Source organism: Pinus tabuliformis, chromosome X, assembly GCF_031772625.1.
Source record: "Pinus tabuliformis cultivar Carrire ecotype Pingquan chromosome X, CPIR1, whole genome shotgun sequence".
Classification (NCBI taxonomy): domain Eukaryota; kingdom Viridiplantae; phylum Streptophyta; class Pinopsida; order Pinales; family Pinaceae; genus Pinus; species Pinus tabuliformis.
Genome location: NC_142308.1, coordinates 34,864,663 through 34,887,294, shown reverse-complemented (window position 1 = coordinate 34,887,294; position 22,632 = coordinate 34,864,663). Strand labels below are relative to the sequence as shown.

Genomic DNA, 22,632 nt, shown 5'->3' with positions numbered 1-22,632 from the left:
ATAAAATACGAGATAATTTGACGGCCTAGCTGATGTAGTCAACAATCATAGCTTCTTTGTCATATCCTGTACACCTGTGGGTCCTTCGATCCAAATCTGCAGCACCTGCCTCTATCAATGCACCAACTCCTTTAGGCCACTGAACTCGGTCTCCACAATCTGCCCTCTAGCTTATCATAAGTTCATCTATCATCAACACATAGGGACTTCTTGCCACTGCTGCTCCTCAGCTCTTTTGGGACTTGTCTTCCCACTATAGTCTTCCTATGCTGATCCAATGAAGACTAACATAAGACAGGAGGGCTGCCACCTATCACCATCAGATGTCTCTTCTCCAATGATGAACACGAGCTGTCAAATCTGCACCTGACTGGCCAAACCTTGAGCTCCAATCTGCCTCCTCTAGTAGCCTCCTTAGTCCATCAAGAAGCTACTTAGGCAACCAAAATTTCACCCAACTCACAGCTGTCCAAAGTCCTTCTTGTCCACTGCTTTAGGGCTACTCTTGGGCACTCTCACGCTGCCCTCCAACAGTCCACAAATGCCCAATACAAACTGTCCACACTAGGACTACCATCCAATAGTATCCAAAATTCAAATCAATAAAAATACATCAACAAACTCACACACCTTGCATCTTTGAGGGCTGATGTCACTGCTGCAAGTCAGGTGCTCTGGTTAGGGCTTGTTGGCAAGCTGCTACAGCTCTCTTCCACTGCTCCTAGACTCCTTTCTTGACTGTGGCCTTCCTCCAAACTAATCTGCCCACATTCCTCTGCTGTCCTGGGCTATTTCTAGCCCTCTAATATGCCTCACGGCCTCCCAGCTTCAAGGGAATTAGGCCTGCAGCCCTTCCTGTAGCCACAAACAGCCTCTCAGCCCCCTGTTCTAAGGAAAATAAGGCCTGCGCGCCACCTGTAGGTGCTCCTGAAGAATGCAGCCTGCTTCTAGGAGAAAGACTGCACCTTAAACAGTCCCAAAACATCACTAAAACTGCCCTCAACAAATGCGGAAACCTCCTGTAGTACTTCGTCCCTGTAAGAGACACAAAAACCCATACAAACAGTCTCAAACAAGATTGTTCTGCCTCCTCTAACTCAGCTGCCTCAGAGATGTATTCTCTATGCATGGATGCACTTGGATGGTGAGAAATGCCTCTCATCTCTCTCATATTTATACAAAACTCATGTGGTGTCAACAACACAACTTGTGGCACTCTAACACATCAAGCCGATTTTCGGATTTGAGTGCTTTTCGTTGCTCCCGGTTACTCTCGAGATGCTCTATCACCTCAAATCATCACATGCCCAAAACTCCTCATGGATTCACACCCACAAGCTTGCGTGCAAAGCCCATACCTTGGGTTCCAAACCCACAAAGCCCTTTTGTGGTGCTCCAACGTCCAAACCCCGAACCCTAGGGCTTGGAGTACCTCCCAAGCTACCAAAAATCAACATCCACCACAAAAACATTTTAAAATTTCAGAAGATTCTCTGTTAACTGATCTAATTTTATAACAGCTCCTAAAGAACAAATTGGTAATCCAAATAGGGATTCCCCCCTTGGCTGCAAAAGAACATGCCTAAATAGGGCAAACAGCGACTGAAGCAACTGTGGGTGGTGTTTCTGGTTTATCCTAATTTGCCTCTTTATGCTTGCATTGAAGAATCCTTGAAATGCAGAATTAGAAGATAAAAATGTACATAGTACATACTACAAACCACATAAATAATATACCATTCTTGTCAATTTCAAGGGTTGTTGGCGTGAATTGAGTTAGCAATGCAGGTTACAGCTAGAGCAGTTTTCTCTAAATAGATATTGATTTGCTAGAGTTTCAATAACATATTGGCAGCTGAGGAGCTCATCATGGCAAGGAATTGATCTACTAATGTAAATTTTCTATTTCTATAACATAAGCAGCATTTTTTCAAAGGAAAATCACAAACTGATAATCTCACACAATATTACTGGCTCAACAATAAAACTCAATGATTTTGAAAAAGAAAAACAAAGCTAATGAACCAACAATTTATAACAAAAAACTAATATCATGTACTTCAAATCTTTTCCGTGTTCCCTTTGAATTACACTGATATGATTTTTTTAATTTTAATGGTTTTCCTTGCTCTAAATTTTTTATCTTATCCACAAATATGCATATAAAAATATGTTCGATAGATTCGTAATTACACCTTGCTATCAACTTTTAAAAGTGGCTTGTTGCCCATGTAGAGGGCACCCATAAGCTGGAGGAGAGGTATCTCCAACGGAAAATTGAATGGTGTTATGATTGCCACCTGAAACCAAAGATCAGCTATTAGTATTTGCGTATAAAAAAGTTGACATTTTTCAAATAATTTCTACGAAACATTGCTATGGAAAATAAGAAATTTTTCAATCACGGAACATGGCATAACTATAGCTACAATGTGGAAAATAATTCCATTGTAAAAGTAAAAATCAAGCATATTAGCATCACCCAATGATTATTGCTTAATTACATCAAGTTACCAAAGACAAATTGCAGCGAAATATTCTATAGCTAATAAATAGATACACCACAAACAGTAATTAGTTCAATCAAAGGTTAAAATAAATTTAAAATAGACGCAAAAAGTACTAAGAGTAAGCAACTACAATTGATAGTCATGTACATAGGGACAAGTTGAGTTGGCGAAAGAAAAAAGACTGAACTATCGCTCATGTTGATGCAAAGTCATTTCCAAAAGTGAATCAAACAAATTTCATGAAGCAAAGTTGAACTTGATCATTCTTATCATAGGAATCTGGACCACCAAACCAGCATAATACTAAGCAAGCCGGCTCTATCACCACCAAATGCCTCTCCACTTGCAGGTGTTTTTCCAGTCTCAGGGGGCTGTCTCTAAGGCTTTTGTATGCTGCCCTTTGATGAAGGAATCTGTGTGTAAAGTTGAAAGAGATCAGCAGACTAAAGCTGCCCTCAAACACCCAAAAGCACTCAAGAACAGTGACTAACAATGAATTAGCAGTGACTAATAATGACTAATTGCTAGCCATACTCCCCTTGAATTAGAAAAGAACCAACTAAAAGAGAAAGGATAGGCTATCTTACCATGCAATCTCACACCCAAAAATGAAAAGTCCTAACACCTAGAAGGAGACATGTGAAACTAGTAGGTTGACCACTATCACCTAACCAAAACTACTTTGCACTTTACTAAAGGTGTACCTAAGTCAAGGGGAGCTTCCCTATGGTTGCTAGGCTCACTTTGTGTAGTGTAGAATGGGAGTGAATCGACCTTAATAACAATACAGTAGAGGAAATGATCAAATGAATTGGTTTGGAGATAACAAAAGAAAAGGAGATCCAGTGCCTTATTACTTATGGGGGTCATCAACGCAATCTAGGAGAGTATTCTAATGGTTAAGGATATAGATAGACAATGAGAGATTCTCTATAGCTTCCTCTAACATGGCAAACAATAGATCGCAGAGTAGATGGGTAGGGACTTGTTATAGAAAAACATTGCACCTTATTGCAAAGCAATGTTTTAAGACTCCGACTCCGACTCCAACTCGGCCGAGGATCGACTCCGACTTCGACTCCAAAACGGTAATGACTCGGCCGACTTGATTTCAGTGACTCGGTCGTTGTAAAAAATACATTAAATAATTATTTTTTTTATAAAAAAACATAATTTTAAAGATTTTAAACATAATTTTAAAGATTTTCATTCATGTTTCCAAACACACAGCATTATAATATAGATGGAAGACAACATATGATCAAAGTAGGCTCATGAACCAATCCATTATATCAAAATGGTACCCAATGGCAATACATAGTCAACTGTCATACATGATCGAAGACTCAAAACAAAAAACACATAACCAAGGAGGCTAGAAATGGCCTCTACAACAAAAGTAAACTGTGACGGTGACCAGACTCCAGTACTAGTACTACAGTACTACTGGCTAGTAGCTACTGTCAGAGGAGCCAAGATCATGTCGATCAATCTCTGGATCATCATCATCAGAGTCAGACAGGGGGCCCCATGGCTCCTCCTCATCATCATCATCCCCAACTGCAACTGTAGAAGTGGTACCACTAGCAGGTTGTGCAACTGCAGCAGATGCAAGCTGAGATAGAGTAGATATGCGGCTGCGCTTCTGTCGTGGCTGAGCAGAGGAAGCACCTACAACTGGAGTCCTTGCTGGCTGTGAGACTGAGGCTGGTGGATTGGGATCTGCATTCAACTGAACAGGCTGAAGTTGAACAACATGTTCAAGTTCAACTGATGTCTCCATATCTAAATCTAAATCAAGATCCTCATCAGGATCAAACTCTGCTGGACAACTCTCCACTACCCAATCTGATGTTGGACCAATGTCTTCCAACACAATGGGATTTGAATCAGGTCTTTTGTTCAGCAAATGGTTTCGTCTGAGCCAAAGGTTGTATTGGACATAAACTAGATCATTTAACCGTTTTTGATCCAAACGGTTTCTCTTCTTTGTGTGAATCCTCTCAAAGACAGCCGAATTGCGCTCACACCCAGATGCACTGCAAGTTTGACTCAAAATACGAATTGCAAACCTTTGCAATTCAGGACAATGGCCACCAAAGGCCTCCCACCATTGTGCTGCAAAAAACATAGGAGTGTAATGAGTTAGCTCAACAAAATTACAAATTATATCTAACTTTCAAATTATAAACGATTTAACAAACTTTAAAAAAAAAAAAGTAAAACTATTAAGAATTTGAAAATTGAAATTTTTGTTTACCTAGCTCATCTGCTTCTCTTGCAATCTTCGCTAGGTTCTTCCCAAAGGTACCTGCTACATTGCTGAAGATATTGGCCTGTCGGTGTATCTCTAGCTGATCAGACTCCAATGGGATCATGTGTTCAATGCAATCAACCAGTCCATCTCTGACCTCCACCCTCAAAGCCCCTGACTCCTTAGCTTTATAATGATACCGTGGGTTCAAAAAATACCCAGCTGCATGTATAGGGCGATGGAGTTGATTGTTCTATCTTTCATCAATGATTGCCCAAATGGGCCTATACTTTGCCACTCTATCCTTGTATACCGTCTTTATTTGCTCCTTTGCTTGATCCATAGCCTCATAAATGAAGCCCATAGCCAACCTTTCCCCATCCACCAACCGCAACACCTTAACTAGTGGCTCAGCAAGCTTCACAATTTCTGCTGCCTTTCTCCAAAAAGTTTCTTCATGGACTTTCCTTTTCAATTCTTTGCCTTCTGGTTTGTTAGACCAATTGCTTTGATTCCATTCATCACTAGAAAACATCTTTTGCAAGTTTCTATGTTGGGAAAGCATAGATTGCAATGTCAAAAAATGTGTAGCAAATCTAGTGATGGCAGGCCTAATAATATCCTTACCCCCAGTGCGTTTCCTCATGAGGCTCAAAACCAATGTATGATTGTAGATAAATTTTGTTATGCTTTTGGCATGATCTATAGTGTTTTTGACCCAATCTAATTTTCCAATATCCTCAAGCATGAGGTCTATGCAATGTGCAGCGCATGGGGTCCAAAAGATGGTCTTGTGTTTTTCCTCTAACAGTTTACTAGCAAGAACATAGTTAGAGGCATTATCTGTGATGATTTGAACAACATTAGCCACCCCCACCTCCTCAACAACCTGATCCAATAGCTGAAACAACAAGTGGCCATCTTTTATCTTATTAGATGCATCAACTGATTTTAAAAACATGGTTCCCTGTGGGCAGAAGACAAGAAAGTTTATGATGGTACGGTTTCTTTGATCAGTCCATCCATCTGACATGATGGTACACCCTGTTCTTGCCCATGAGTCCCTGAACTCTTGCAAATACTCATTAATGGATTGAATTTCTTTCTGCAAATGAAACCCCCTTAGCTCATGCATAGTAGGGCCTTTGAAGCCTTTTCCAGCAACATGTATGGCATCAAACATAGGCTCATAATATGGTGAACGAGCAGCATTAAAGGGGATATCAGCATCATACCACCATCTAGCTATGTACTCACAAGCAGTCTCCCTCAATTCTTTCCTCTAATGGTCATCTAAAGTGGGTTGCATTTGAGCTTTACTAACTTCAGGACCATGTGCATCTGATGGAGAGGAGGGAGTGAAATAACTTTTGATAGTCACATCACCCTTTTTCAAATTCATTCTACCATTTCCCTTATCTTGAACAGAACCAAAAGAGGGGGGGACATATCGGAAAGGGTTGGATGTATCAGTTTGAGGGATAGAGGAAGAACCCTCAAAATCATAATGGGGGTTGGCAGCCATCATTTTTTGTATCTCCCTCTTCCTCCCAATTTCAGCCTGTATGTCTCTTTGCCTAGCCTTATCTTCTTTAAATTTCTCAAAGCTGGCCAACAAATTCTTTCTAATCTCCCCAATTTCTGGTGAGGTACATGGGGTAATTTGGTCTCTAATCCCTGCCAAGTGTTGTTTCAGCCTATTAATGCCCCCAGGACCTTCCTTAATTTTCCTATGGCAAAATTTGCATTGCATTTGACTATCAACCATTTCAACATATGCCCAAGCAGGATCTCTTGCTCTAGGTGCCATTTTTTGACTAGGAAATGAAAGCAAACAATCTGAAAATGAAAAAAAAAAAAAAAAAACATTGATTCAATGTTCATTTATTTGACAAAAAACACTCTCTAAGCTTTCTAGATATGCACCTAAAATTTACTAAGCAAAAACAGATTTATAGAGGTGAAAAAAAATACCTCCAGGCACAAACTGCCTCCTCAAGCTTGCTCCAAGAATCAGCTCCTCAATGCTGCTCCAAATGGCTGCCTAAGAAGCTCCTCACTCCAGCTACAATGCTCCTCCAAGACTCCTCACTGCTGCTCCAAAACAAGCTCAAGAACTGCTCACTAACTCTCAAAGAAGACTCTCACTCAAATGCATAAGATTGCTGTGAGTGAATAAGAGCACTTGGGTGTGTTAAATAGGGTTTGGGAGGGGGAAATGGACCCCAAAAATCATTTAGAAAATTCATATAACTGCTTGGAGTCCAAACCAACCAAAAAACAATTTAAAAATCCATTAAAATTTTATTAAATCGCAGTTTGACGTGATGCTGGGCGTTTTTTTGTGACTCGGCCGAGTCATAACAGAAACGGCCGAGTTGGCCGAGTCACCCATGACTCGGCCAACTGAACCGTTTCCATGGCCGGGTCATAACTTGGGCCAATAACTCAGATCAACCAGGCCGTTTCGGTTTCGAAACGGCCGTTTCTTAAAACAATGCTGCAAAACCCCACTAGATGACCAAGATAATGAGTAATATGGCAGAATTAACATTGTCACCTTAGCAACTAGTAAACTTCTCCTCTCATTTTAGTGATGGATGCAATCCAACAAAAGGGAGGCTTCCCTAGGAGAACTTAGGGATCAAACAGCCAAGTCAAAAGCCCCCAAGGCTTCTACTTCTTATACAACCAACTAAAAAGATCAAACAATTAGCATTTGTGGTGGATTTTGATGGTAATTTTCAGATTTAAGTTCAAAGGGTTCAAACTCGCCTTCGTCATTAATTGTTGGGCACGAAGTTCAAGAGTCAAAAGTCTCTAGAGGACGAGACAGATCTACTAGTGTTGTGATTGTCGTAATTTGAGTAGCCGAATTTCAAGTCACTCCCATGATGGAGTTATAATGATGTATTTTGCCATGTACTTGCCTTTCCTTTGATGATATGAATGAAAAGGCCTCCTCACTATTGAAGCAAGGCCCGAAGACATAGTCCACACTGGACAAATTTTGTTATCAAACTTTTGTGTGCATTGTATTTATGATCTCCTTTATGTTGCTTCTTCTTTAAGTATTTGCTCATATCGTTTTTACATGCTCTTTCATGCAATTCTAAAAACATCATCGAAGAAAAGATCTTGGATAATGGCAATAAATCAGATAGATTTTGGATCACTCAGCATATACAAGACATCACATATTTCATTAAGGATTTTATTTTACCATACTTTCACAAGACTTACCAAAACATTTTCAGATCAGCTTTCTTTTTAGCAAGTGTCTTGAACTTGACTTTATTAGTAACAACATTCTTGATTTTGCCTTTAGATGGCTTCTTGAACAAGATTCAACATAGTCATAAGAAACAGTTCAATTTCCACTTCATTCAGCCTTATACTCAATCTTGGTTCTTTTTTTTCACTGTAAACTTTCGAATGCCCTTGACTTGGCCATAACCTTTAAAGAGAAAAACATATTGATATTACTTACCTTCAAACTTTGTTGAGGCCTAACTTCTTCAAACAGTGATAAGTGTCAATCTGAGAATTAGGAACTAGATATTTGTCCCCTCTGGCTCTTAAACAATATTTAAATTTTCCTTCTAGGTCTACCAACTTTATAGATACTTTTCTTGCTTGATATCAAGGAGCCTTTTTCCCAACTCCCTTTTCCTTGGAGAAATTTCCTTGCAGGATTAATTAGTGATATACCCTTGGATCAAATTTCAAATAATCAAAATTAGTGATATACCTAGGGCTAGGGCAGCCCTAATCTTGTGAACATGGATAGCCGCGAACATGTTGAAATATGTAACTAGGTTCGGTCTTCATAAATGTATTTGAGTCACAATGAAATGTATTTACTATTTATCAAAAGACTTGAAAAAATATTTTTATTATTATTATTATTATGACTTATTAAAGCATGGGTTTCATGCTTGGATCATCATATTTTAGGTCAAAGTCCCCATTGAGGACTTCTAGGATTTATTCCGAGTCATTAGAGTAAATGTCCATTTAAAGAGACCCTTATTGGGCTTTTGAATCATGTAAGAAGAATTAATATTGAGTCAAATATGATATTTGTCCCCCCTCCACACCAAGTCGGCCTCAAGGAGATCAAATCGGCTTCAAGAAGGAAAATTCGACCTCACTGGAAGGCTATATATACAAGTCAATTTGAATTCATTTGGAGCACTCTCTCTCTCTTAATAGTTCGATATCTAGAAGAAAGAAGTTGGGAAGTGCGAAGTTGGAAAAGCACTGGAAAAAGGTGTGAAATTTGGAGGGAAGAAAGAAGACATCAAAATCGAAGTTTTGGGCCATCTAACTCTCACTCAAGTGGAGTATCTAGGGTGATCAAAGTTTTTCTTTGTCTAGTTGAAGTTGTTGCTACTGCTACTGCCAGTTGCTATGTCGAAGATGTGCTACTGCAAGTTGTTGCTACTAGGACGAAGTTGCTATTGAAGGGTATTCATCTGCAAGGAAGAAGTGAGGGCTGACTTGGTGTGGAGGAAGTCTTTGTCTAGGTCAAGGGTCTTGGATTATCTTGTGAAACTACTTAAGGAAGAATTGTTGACTAGGATTTCTCCTAGATAGGGGTTTTGCCTTATCTATCCACCTACATCTGGTGTCTTTGTGCTTTTGTTTCGGTAATTGCTTGATGAACTAAAAGATAAAAGAACATAAATATAAAAGAATCACACATAATTATCTATATAAAAAAAAAATTATGTATTTCTGATTTTCTAACATGGTTTCAGAGTTAAGGTGAAGAAGGAAAAAGGCAGCTTTGAGAATCTACTGAAAGGAGTCTAAAGCATTGATTAAGGGATCATATAAGGAGCTCTTATAAGGGAAGAAGCTTACTACCTTCAAGGACAATGTCTAACACAATAAAGAGTGAGAACAAATTGGAAGGAGCATCAAATTACAGGGCATGGAAGAAGAGAATTAACCTCATACTTGAAAATAACAAAGTCTTAAATTTGGTCAAAGGAAAAGTGAAGAAACCTATCGAAGAATCTAGTGATGCAGATAAAGTGAAGTTTAGAGAGTCAGAAATATTGGCTATGACACTAATGGTAGAAAGCATAAAGGAAAATCTTGTCCCATACATTTCCAATATAGACCATGCTCAAGAAATGTATGAAGCCTTATCAAAATTGTTCACTATCAAGAATGTCGTTCAAGTAGAAAGTCTAAAGAATGAATTAAGGACGACAAAAATGGCAAAGGATGACACTATGGCTTCCTTCTTTGTAAGGATATCTAGAATTAAAGATGATCTTCAAGCCATAGATGAGATTGTACTGGAAAAGGAGCTAGTGATTACTACATTATTGAGACTACTACCTACTTGGAGTTCGTTTGCTTTAGGTCTCAACAACTGGAAAGAAGCTCCTACATTCGAGCAATTATGGAATGCTCGCAGCCAAGAAGAAATGAGAATCTCATTAGTATCCAACAATGAAGAAGAAAAGGTTTCAAATGCATACTCCGCTTCTCACAAGAAAGGAAACTTCAAGAAGTCAAAAGGGCCAAGAAGGAAGGTTGATATGTCCAAAATAGAATTCTACCAATGTCATAATGTGTCACAGTAGAAGTGATTGTCCTGACAATCCAAAGAACAAGAAAAGGAACAAAGACCAAGCTAATGCTGCTGAAGAAGGATCTCCAAAGAAGAATAAAGCCGAAGAACTGGATATAAGGGACTTACACTACTAAGTCCTTTGCTCTAAGCTTTAGTCATTTCATTTTTTATTTCTAGTATTTGTTGATTTGGGGCATCGGATGTGCTCTAGCCATGAAAATTGGTGGAGAGGCTAAAGCACATGAGATCTCCAAGACCCAGAAATGGTTTGGACAGATTGTACCCGGTTTGGAAGATATTAAAATAATTAATATTTTTAATGGAGTTCCTAAGTCTAAACTTAGGAAAATAAAATATTAATGGGTATAAATATAAAATTGGGTTAAAAGGTTCCAAAAGTCATGGATCAAGCCAAATCTAATCTTCGCCATTGATTAGAGATGTAATCTCAGTCGTTGAAGGACCAGCGAGAAAAGTATAAGAAGAGGCTTGAGGGTCAGTTGGAGAACACACCAGAGTGATCAATCATTCATTTTGCTAGAGCGGGGTTGCTAAGCAAAGTTGAATCAGTGATCAGCAGTGAGGGGCAGTGAGTACGAGGCAAAGACACAGAGACAATACTGAGAGACCAACGCAGAAGTAGAGAGGGCGAGAGCAGCAACCAGTCCAGGCTATGTAGAGCCCAGCAGAGACAGCGCAGAGGCCAGAGGGACTACGTCATCCACGCAGAGGCTGCTGGAGTGACACAGAGGGTCCCAAAGGCTGCGCAGTGCCTCAGAGGGCTGACGCAGAGGGTCCTGGGGTTGACGCAGGTCAACAGGAGGCTGACGTAGAGGCCAGAAGGGCCAGCGTTGAGCTTCAGTTGTGCCAGAGAGGGTTTCGTGGGACAGGTTTTTTGAATACCTGTTTCTGGATATAGAGGTATTGTTGCCGTGTATTTTTCAATGAGGGTGAGCCGGTTAGGCACCCAGTTGTACTCAGATAGACTGCATAATAATATAACCCTCTTAATAGTTGCACCAATTTTCCTGCATTGGGATTTTCCGGGGACATTTGTCCAAAAACAACGGTGTCACTTGTGTGTTTGTTTTCTTTCATTTGATGATCTATAGATGTTGAGATTGTACTTGCATTTATTTTTAGCATTTATATGGTTAAATAACTTGTTAAGTAATTAAACAAGTAGGTGAAATAAACCAAATAGTACAGGAAGAATTTCTAACGGGTTAGAATTAGAAATTCCAACATGGTATCAGAGTGTGGTTGCAGATCACAGGAACTGAACGCATCAACTGAGCAGAGCATTTGCAACAGAATCAATTGTCTCGAGTGACAGTAGTTGATCCTTGCAGAAGCGACAGAGGAAGGGTTGACGCAGAAGGATTGCGCCATCAGTCTAGGCCAGACAGAGGCCAACGTAGAGGCTGAGGAGGGCAAAAAGAGGCTCACGCAGAGCCACGCAGAGGCTAGGAGGGCTGACGCAATTGGCTAAGGGAGTTGTTTTGCCGGTGTCGGGATTGCGCAAAGCCAAGAGGCTCAATCCTTCAGTTGTTGGGGCGAAGGAAGCTATGGGCAGTTTGCGGGAGTGAAGTTGGTGCGGCACTGTGGTTAGAACGGTACCTAACAGGGCAAGACCAAGGTAGAGGGAGTTGCTGCCAAGCCAGATTTCTAGCCAAGTAATCCGGATCAGTGTTGCAGTTGCACAGACATTTGGAGAGGAGGAACTTGACAATTCGCAGAAGGATTTCCAAGAGGGAAATCAGGACTCAGAGGGAGTCCAAAAGAGAACTTCCAGACGGGAAGTAGAGAGACTCAGAGGAGTCGAACCAAGAACTTCCAGGCGGGAAGTAGAGAGACTCGGAGGAGTCGACAGAGACGAACAGCGAGATGGCCGTGAATGGGCTCAGAGATTAGGACAGGCTAGACGAAGTGTCCAACTTTGTGGTCTGGAAGACCAAGATCTTGTCCAGTCTAAACAAACATCGTATCAACGGCTTCGCCTTGAGAGTGATGGCTATCTCGATTGACCCAATAGCTAACGAAAGGTATGAGGAGGCAATGGCTAAGGCAAAGTGTATCATCCTTGATGGGGTCAAGGATCATGTGGTCCCACATATTGTCGAAAGGGAAACGGCAAAGGAGATGTGGGACACTTTGAAGACATTGTACTAGCATACTTTCGTGCAGAGGAAGATGCTCATGGAGAATCATCTAAGGTCATACCAGATGCAGAAGGGAGAGCAAATAGATGTCTTCCTCGGTCAGTTGAAGGAGATCTGTGACCAACTAACTTCCATAGGGGCCACGCCGGATCAGGAGTTGATAGTAAGGACTGCCCTTAACACAGTCTCTGAGGATTGGGAGACATTTGTCCAAAGCATACTGGGCAAGACGAGTCTTCCGGATTGGGAAGAACTGTGGGCGGCTCTTCGTCAAGAAGAGATCAGACAGCTGACCAAGGCGGGGAGTAGTGGCAAAGGGGTCAGGATCAAGAACGAATAGGAAAAGGATGCGACTCTAGCATCTACAGGAAAGCAGGAGAAAAGGAAGAAGGACCTCTCCAAGGTCAAGTGCTTCTGTGGGGAACTGGGTCACTATGTGAACCAGTGTCTGAGGAAGAAGAGTAAGGGAGAGGCTTTTGACTCGAAGGCAGCGCCAGCGAGGGTGGAAAAACAAGTCGAGGAGGATAACGATTGTGCCATGAGTGTTCATGTACCTCTAGAGAAGAGGTGGGGAGACATCGAGCTGTAGTCAAGAGGACTACAGGCGATGAGGGGCAGGATCCTTGAGGTACCCAACCTCTTGGATTATAACTTGCTAGGGAAGCCCCGAAGAAGAGTAGCAGGACTGGCGGATGTAGGTAGAAACGGAAGCAGATGAAGCGGCAAACGGTGCTACAGCGCAGGAGTCCCCGAGCAGCGCGAGGCTAGCAGGCTGCAACAGTGCAAGAGGCACGGGAGTGTTGCATCAGTGCAGGATGGCACAGAGAGGTGTGCAACGGTGCGAGATGCTGGGAGTTGTTGCAGCAACACAGAGGTCAGTCGAGGGAGCACTTGTTAGCGGCAAAGATGTTGAAATTTCTAAGTCTATCCGTTAGAAATTTAATCTGTATTCTTCTGATTTATTTCTACTTTTTAATTTTGAACGAGTTATTTAAAACATATAAATAACGAAATAAACACAATACAGTCTCAACATCTACAGATCAACAGCTGAAAGAAAACAAACACACAAGTGACACTGTTATTTTTGGACAACTCGTCCCCGAAAAAGCCCAATGCGGGAAAACCGATGCAGCAATTCTGAGGGTTTATTATTATGCAGTATATCCTTGAGTACAACTGGGTGCCAAACTAGCTCACTCGACAGAGAAAAATAACCGACAGTAATACCTCTCTATTCGGAAACAGGTATTCAAAAAACCTATCCCACGAAACCCTCTCCAGCAACTTTGAAGCACTGCGCCAGCCCTCCTGACCTCTGCGTCAGCCTCAGAACCCTCGCATCAACCCTCTGAGGCACTACGCAACCTCTGGGAACACTAGAGAAAGATACACACAAATGACAGTTGTTTTTGGACAAACGTCCCTGGACAAACCCAATGCGGGAAAACCGGTGCAGCAGATCTGAGGGTTTTATTATTAAGCTGAAGTATTTCTGAATACAACTACAGGATGCCTTCCCAGCAATCTAGTTACAGAGAATATCACTCGATAGAAGGAATTAGTGAGATTGCATCACTCTACACTACAAGTCTCAACTGATCCAGCAACTGACCCAACGAGTTCCCCAGCTACTTCTGTGCTGCCCCTATTGGGCCTATATCAGCCTCTAAGGCCCTGCGTCACCTCTGTTGGAGAGATTTGCTTCTCAGGAGTTGATTTCAGCCCTCCTGACTCAAAAACGTCAGCCTCCCAGCAAATCTCGGACTTCTGCGTGGAGGCTATGTGTTGTTCTGCGTGGGCCCTGCATGAGCCCTTCCTGGCGCTGTGTCACCCTCTCTGGCCTCTGTGTTGCCTCTGTGTATCTCTCTGCCTCTTTGTTGAGTATCCTTGGCTCCAGAGAAGATCCTCTAGCCAAAACCCCCCCTGCCCCTCACTGCGTGATCACTACAAATGACTGCGCTACCTCTAGCTTCAGCGATTCGATCTGACTAATCAATTCTCTGTGTGTCCTCCAAAAGACCCTCAAGCCTCCTTAAATAATCTCCCCGTTGACATTCAACGGCCCAGATTAGAAGCTAATCAATGGCCAAGATCATTTCTGCTTGATCCTCGTCTTCTTCTAGAAGTTACACCCACAGTTAGATAAATACTCATTAATTATTTTAATTTCCTAACTTTAGGCTTAGGGTCCTGTTGACCACTACCGGTCAACTACCCATGCAGTACCCTCCCCCTTTTCTTTGCAAAAAGGAACAGCACCTGAACGACGGGTCCGTGCCAGCCTGCAGTCATCAGCAGCTTGATCAATTTAATTGTAAACCCAGTCTGCATGTATGAATTGTAAATAATCTTAGCAGATATGAGTCGTTTATGTAAAATTGCCTAGGTGGACCTAACTTTCTAATGATGATCTACGTCCCGGAAGGTTTTTCGTCTCACCGATCTATGATCGGCAGAGTTTTCCTTCAACCTGACCCCAAAGCCGGGATGCATTTCGTTATTAGAACTTTAGGAGAATCCTAGTGTGTTAATCTACTAGATTATAGTTGTGTCGCAGAAACTGGGTGATTTATAAGGGTCTGTGATAAAGGGGTTTTCCCCCTTAAGATGTAAATTGTAAAAGTCATGATGTAATGTGTCTTGAGGGTTGGAAAATGTTTTAAATCCCCTCATAAGTCCTAAGTCCTAGGTCCTAGGTGATGTTTCCAAAGGCTTAGTTCGATGATCCATTTAAGAAAATAAATAAAATAATAAAATAAATAAAAATTAAAAAATTAAATAAATAATAAAAAATTATAAAATAAAGCAAAAACCCTAAATAATAAAATAATAATATTTTGAGTGAATGCATGCAAAATATTATTTTTAATAATAAGTTAACAATTTCAACGGATGAGATTAAGAGATGTCTTGATCTTCATCGACGGTCGAGATCATTTTCGACATGGATCACTCGAACTAGCCGTTGGGATCATTTCCTTTAAATAGGGTGCTAGGGGTCATTTCAGATCATTGGATCTGTGAGTCTTATACTGAAGAAGCTCTCTTGTAATCTATTTTCTGGTTAATAAAAGAAGACTTTGGGGTCCAAATCTAGTTGGTGTTACTCTCTGGAAATGCTGTGAGATTGTTTAATTTTCTGCATATTTTATTTTTCAGCCATTAATAATAGCTTATTGTAGAGTATTGTGAGCACAGGTATCTTGTTCACTTGCTAGGGTTTGAGTGGTGTTACGGTTTCTGAAGTAATGGCAGGTATCTCCATTACTTTTTGAGATCTAGCAGCATTTTTGCCCTCTTTACTGATGGTTGAAGTGAGCTGTGCAGGAAAACTCTTACTGAAGAAGATTGCCGGGCGTTAGGGGAAGTTCTCGGCTGAACCAGCCAACTCCCGCAAGCATTTTTTGCTGAGCCCAGTTGGATTTGATCCTGGGTCTATCATTCAGTTTATTTTTCTAATTTGCATGAGAGATTTTCTGAAGTTCTTCACAGTGAAAACCTGAAGTTTTTATTCTTTAAAATATTTATGTGCTTATTGCTGAATTTGGCTGTTAAGGGGCCAAAATCTATAAATTAGTCAGGTTGTTCCAGAGCTGCAAATTTTTGTGATTCTAGGTTAATTTTTAAGGGTTTTACTTTGAGGTTTTGCATATATCTGCCGGGCTCTTGTTTTTTGTTTTGCAGGGTTATCATTGCGCTGTCTAGGGTTTTGCAGTCTCACGCACTTCTGATCTGAGGCTGTAAAACATGTGCTAAAATTGTGTTGGGCATCATTTCATGCATCAGTGCATTAGCTGGATAAAGGAGAACGCATTCAATCCATCTGTCTATCACTATACTCAGCAAACCAGAGGTGGGAATTATTGCGTGGAATCTTCGGGCTAACCAAGAAATATTTGAAAAACATCATAGGCTCTCAAAGACCCACACTGCTGCTACAGCCAAGAAACTTGTTCATAAAAGCCTCCGCCATTTGATATCAGACTTCTCAGTCCCAGCGACAAATAAGGATTTTAATTCCAAATTTTTTTGAGGATCATCATAGATTCGGGATACGCCTGGGTTTATTACTGAGAAGTCAAGCTCCTGAATGGGATCTGCGTGAGAGATCAAGCCGCCTTGCTATCTGACGCCGTCCATTTGCACAGTTCATAGATCGCATTACCTGCGGAAGGAATACTCGGAAGATCTCAGGGCGTCAGTTGACAACGAATCCATATTTTCACGCACAAAGAGCAAGTGTGGGGAAAACAACATATCTCAGGCAGCCGACAAACAGCCTCAGCATTCTCCAAAACCTGCATTTTTCTTTCAGCCAGCAGACAGAATTCAGAACGCTGCCATTCCTGAGTCATTTCCACGCTCAGCTCATCGAGAACCTGCACCTGCAAGCACAAACAGAGCATTCGAAACTCTCTCTACATACGTTACGGGTTTTGGTTCGGGCTGTAACAGCGTGAGATGAAAGCAGCGTGAGGTGAAAACACGCATCCACGCCGCTGTCGGGGTATCTGATCCGCAGACAGGCTCAGTTTCTTTATTTTTTGGCTCTCGACTGTATGCGTCGTTGCCAGCAACCTGCCATATCCACGCATTCAAAATAAAAAGAATGGACGGCTGTGAAACAAAATAACAGGCGAATCAGGCCTCTGCTTCAATCGTAGTCTGCTGGCCTACACTCGTGAATGGTGCTTCGTACAGGCCTCTGCCTCAATTTTCGTCTGGTATCAGGGTTACGATTTTTCAAGCGGATCATTTTCCATGCGTTTGCGTTTTCGTTACGTTCAGCGGCTTGGGTCTACATCCGTAGCAGGTAAATCGAACTTGTTGTGGTCATTCTGCGTGGTTAACCTTTGGTCTAGGGTTATGTATTTCATCCTAACGTGCAGCTCAAAAAAATTTTACGGTTTACGTTTATTTTATCAATTTTCAGATAAAGCTTCGACCTTTTTATTGTTTAGCGTAGGCACTTTTGTTTGTTTTAGCTTTATAAAGATTTAAAATTAAAAAACAAAAGAAATGCGTTAAGGTTTTGTTAGATTTTAATCATTTAAATTTTTGATTTAATATTTATTATTTTAGTTTAGGACTTTATTTTGTTTAGATTTTAAATAATTTCAATTTTATGAAAAATAAAAAATAAAAAAAGATTTATTTATAATTTTTTAGGCTTAGTTTTATTTTTATATAGTTAGGTTTTTAGATTATTTTTTTTAGATTTTTTCAATTTTTTGGTTTTTTTTTAGTCAAAAAAAAAAAAAAAAAAATTCGAAAAAGTGTAAAAAAATTGTGGAATGAATGTTTATCCTTTTAGACAAATCTGCGCGTAAATGAATTTTTCTAAGATTTTGATGCATATGGTATCTAGTTAATGATTCATGACCTTGCGTGGTTGTTTCAAAGCTTTGATCGAAATTTTCTTGTTTACTGGATATCGTTATTGAGCTTTGCCCATTTTAAGAGCGTCGTTGTTTCAATTGATATCTTGCGTCGTTCTAGCTTTCATGATAAATACTTGCTCTGCATGGTTTACATTGTTGCAGCATCTGACAATTTAACGATTAAATATTTACTCCACAAGGCACTGGTCTTTTTAACTTCTAAATCCATCTAGTGCTTATCGTATCGTGTCTCCCAACCAGTTGGTCGACAGTTGGTCTTCATCATATCATAGGGTCTACCCCCCTTAGCCGCGGGAGACAGGCTTAAACGGAGGGATCGGGGATCAGAGTGACAGCCCCAGGTCTGAGGGTTGTCGTGTTAATCTGCGCAACAACATTTTTTGGCGTCGTTGCCGGGGACAGAGTTTTTCTGTTCCTGGAATTTCATTGACATTCATCTTCCCATCTTTCTCATCTCTCATTTGAGCTGGCAGATTCAACCTTTGGAATTATCATTTGGATCTTTTATTGCCTTTCGTCATATCAGCAGCATCTTTTTGGTTTGTTTCTTGTTTGGGTGGCGACTCCATTTTCTCATTTTTCCCAGACTAGAAGACTTCTTCATATCTGCTTGTTGGTTGATTTTTGGATCTTAGAATCAGATTCATTGTTCAAGTGGCGACTCCACTTCTTTCATCTATTGACTTTCTTGAGCAGAGGTCTCGTTCTATCATCCTTTTAATCCCTTATCATTCATCATGGATTATTCATTTAAACCATGTCGTTTTACTGAACGTCTCCATGATTTTCCGGAAGAGGCCATTTCTAAATTACCTATTTTTTCGGGTGGTGATTCAATCGCTGTTAGAAGGCATCTAGGCTTGTTTACTCGCATAATGATCATATATTGTAGACCCCCTCAGTTTAATCATGAAGATATCAAGATGCGCCTATTTGTCCTTTCTTTAGAAGATGATGCTTTGAATTGGTTTAACAATTTTCCTAAGGAATCTTTCACTTCTTTACAAGACATTGTCGATGCTTTTAAAGATAGATATGGTTATCCAAACAGCTCGCCTTCTGCCCCTAAAATTGTGCAAAAGAAAGAAAGTAATCTTATAAAAGGTCCAGCTGTTGAAGAAAGTTTTCAAGATCAGAATGTGTCATCCACCGGAAATATCGCAGACCAAGTTCATGATAGTGGAAAATCAGGGACAAATGACAATGAAAAGGAGGAGCAAAAGCAAATTATACAAGATCTAATGACGCTGGTGAAAAATATGGAGAGCAATCAAAATAATTACGTTAATGATGTCAAAACTTTATGCACCCACCTGGAAAAACGTAATAGGGAGATGGAGATCATGCAAAATCAGCATACTAAAGAAATTGAGGCCATGAAGACTAATCATGAAACAGAAATTAGATTCATGCAAAGCAAAATGTCAGGCTTAGAAGAAAATATGATGACCATGAAAGCTGATCATGATAGGGAAATTGATTCTATGCAAAACAAGTTATTAACTATGGATGAAGAAATGACTATCATGACGTTCAATCATAATAATCAGTTGGCTAACATGCAAGCAAATCATAGAGAAGAAATAAATTCCATGCAGCATTGCTTGATGAACATGAAGGAAAAGAACGATAAAGTAATAAAAGACATGGAAGAACATCATGCCAGACAAATCAGTGCTATAAAGGTTGAACACTCTAGTCAGATGGATGCCATTAAAATACAAGCTCAAAAGTTTCAACAATGGTCAAAGGATAAGAGAAACCAGGGGACATCAACAGAGCAGGAGCCTTCTCATTTGTTGCAACAAGTTCCATCTTATTATGAGGAGGTCATTGATTCGATTGAAAGGTGGTTAATTGAAGGAGATCCAGATAGACTTAAAAACGACAAAGATCAGATGCAGGATAAAGAAAGACATATCACGCATACTTCATCTGATAGTTTTGAAACAGAAAGTTCCAGGTCATCAGTAATTCAACCTGCCAGAAAGAAGAAGCGCAAAAGAAAGAAAATGAGACGAAGATTTGATGCATCAGACGGCCGCGAGCAGCTTGATTTTCGGATAGGAAAAAGTCCTACCATATGCAAAATTGGACATGGCACATCCGACAAGCAGCCGACAGATTTGCCTGAAAGCAGGCAAATGCTCAGTATACACTATATTGAACACATCTGATGCCATGGGGCATCCTTTGTATTGTATTTCTAACCCTACTTGTCATTTCAGCATTTTCATTTCGGTTTTAGGATTAGATTTGCTTTTCTAGATAGTTAATAAATGAAGAGCTTTTATCTTTCCTGTGCTTAATGTATATGATGATTTTTGGACGGACGCTACTTATATTTTGTTGTGTGTTGCATGGATGCAGATTCTGGATTCTCACATTCCTACAGAGCAGCAACGTGTCCCCAAGTAGAGCCAGATGTTGACCACTACCGGTCAACTACCCATGCAGTACCCTCCCCCTTTTCTTTGCAAAAAGGGACAGCACCTGAACGACGTGTCCGTGCCAGCCTGCAGTCATCAGCAGCTTGATCAATTTAATTGTAAACCCAGTCTGCATGTATGAATTGTAAATAATCTTAGCAGATATGAGTCGTTTATGTAAAATTGCCTAGGTGGACCTAACTTTCTAATGATGATCTACGTCCCGGAAGGTTTTTTGTCTCACCGATCTATGATCGACAGAGTTTTCCTTCAGCCTGACCCCAAAGCCGAGATGCATTTCGTTATTAGAACTTTAGGAGAATCCTAGTGTGTTAATCTACTAGATTATAGTTGTGTCGCAGAAACTGGGTGATTTATGAGGGTCTGTGATAAAGGGGTTTTCCCCCTTAAGATGTAAATTGTAAAAGTCATGATGTAATGTGTCTTGAGGGTTGGAAAATGTTTTAAATCCCCTCATAAGTCCTAAGTCCTAGGTCCTAGGTGATGTTTCCAAAGGCTTAGTTCGATGATCCATTTAAGAAAATAAATAAAATAATAAAATAAATAAAAATTATAAAATTATAAAATGAAATAAATAATAAAAAATTATAAAATAAAGCAAAAACCCTAAATAATAAAATAATAATATTTTGAGTGAATGCATGCAAAATATTATTTTTAATAATAAGTTAACAATTTCAACGGATGAGATTAAGAGATGTCTTGATCCTCATCGACAGTCGAGATCATTTTCGATATGGATCACTCGAACTAGCCGTTGGGATCATTTCCTTTAAATAGGGTGCTAGGGGTCATTTCAGATCATTGGATCTGTGAGTCTTATACTGAAGAAGCTCTCTTGTAATCTATTTTCTGGTTAATAAAAGAAGACTTTGGGGTCCAAATCTAGCTGGTGTTACTCTCTGGAAATGCTGTGAGATTGTTTAAATTTTCTGCATATTTTATGTTTCAACCATTAATAATAGCTTATTGTAGAGTATTATGAGCACAGGTATCTTGTTCACTTGCTAGGGTTTGAGTGGTGTTATGGTTTCTGAAGTAATGGCAGGTATCTCCATTACTTTTTGAGATCTAGCAGCATTTTTGCCCTCTTTACTGATGGTTGAAGTGAGTTGTGCAGGAAAACTCTTACTGAAGAAGATTGTCGGGCGTTAGGGGAAGTTCTCGGCTGAACCAGCCAACTCCCGCAAGCATTTTTTGCTGAGCCCAGTTGGATTTGATCCTCGGTCTATCATTCAGTTTATTTTTCTAATTTGCATGAGAGATTTTCTTAAGTTCTTCACAGTGAAAACCTGAAGTTTTTATTCTTTAAAATATTTCTATGCTTATCGCTGAATCTGGCTGTTAAGGGGCCAAAATCTGTAAATTAATCAGGCTGTTCCAGAGCTGCAAATTTTTGTGATTCTAGGTTAATTTTTAAGGGTTTTACTTTGAGGTTTTGCTTATATCTGCCGGGCTCTTGTTTTCTGTTTTGTAGGGTTATCATTGCGTTGTCTAGGGTTTTGCAGTCTCACGCACTTCTGATCTGAGGCTGTAAAACATGTGCTAAAATTGTGCTGGGCATCATTTCATGCATCAGTGCATTAGCTGGATAAAGGAGAACGCATTCAATCCATCTGTCTATCACTATACTCAGCAAACCAGAGGTGGGAATTATTGCGTGGAATCTTCGGGCTAACCAAGAAATATCTGAAAAACATCATAGGCTCTCAAAGACCCACGCTGCTGCTACAGCCAAGAAACTTGTTCATAAAAGCCTCCGCCATTTGATATCAGACTTCTCAGTCCCAGCGACAAATAAGGATTTTAATTCCAAATTTTTTTTGAGGATCATCATAGATTCGGGATACGCCTGGGTTTATTACTGAGAAGTTAAGCTCCTGAATGGGATCTGCGTGAGAGATCAAGCCGCCTTGCTATCTGACGTCGTCCATTTGCACAGTTCATAGATCGCATTACCTGCGGAAGGAATACTCGGAAGATCTCAGGGCGTCAGTTGACAACGAATCCATATTTTCACGCGCAGAGAGCAAGTTTTATAGTGTGGGGAAAACAACGTATCTCAGGCAGCCGACAAACAGCCTCAGCATTCTCCAAAACCTACATTTTTCTTTCAGCCAGCAGACAAAATTCAAAATGCTGCCATTCCTGAGCCATTTCCACGCTCAGCTCATCGAGAACCTGCACCTGCAAGCACAAACAGAGAATTCGAAACTCTCTCTACATACGTTACGGGTTTTGGTTCGGGCTGTAACAGC

At 40.3% G+C, this 22,632-nt stretch overlaps 1 protein-coding gene across 3 annotated transcripts in view; it reads right to left on the bottom strand.

Annotated features, from left to right (window-relative positions):
* Positions 1-22,632, bottom strand: part of ALDH12A1 (aldehyde dehydrogenase 12A1) — a 375,039-nt gene that overhangs the window by 183,124 nt on the left and 169,283 nt on the right. For all 3 annotated transcript variants that reach the window (XM_089446596.1, XM_089446595.1, XM_089446594.1), the window contains one exon: positions 2,196-2,300. In XM_089446596.1, the coding sequence (XP_089302722.1) occupies positions 2,196-2,300 (105 nt within the window). The remainder of the gene's footprint in view (positions 1-2,195; positions 2,301-22,632) is intronic.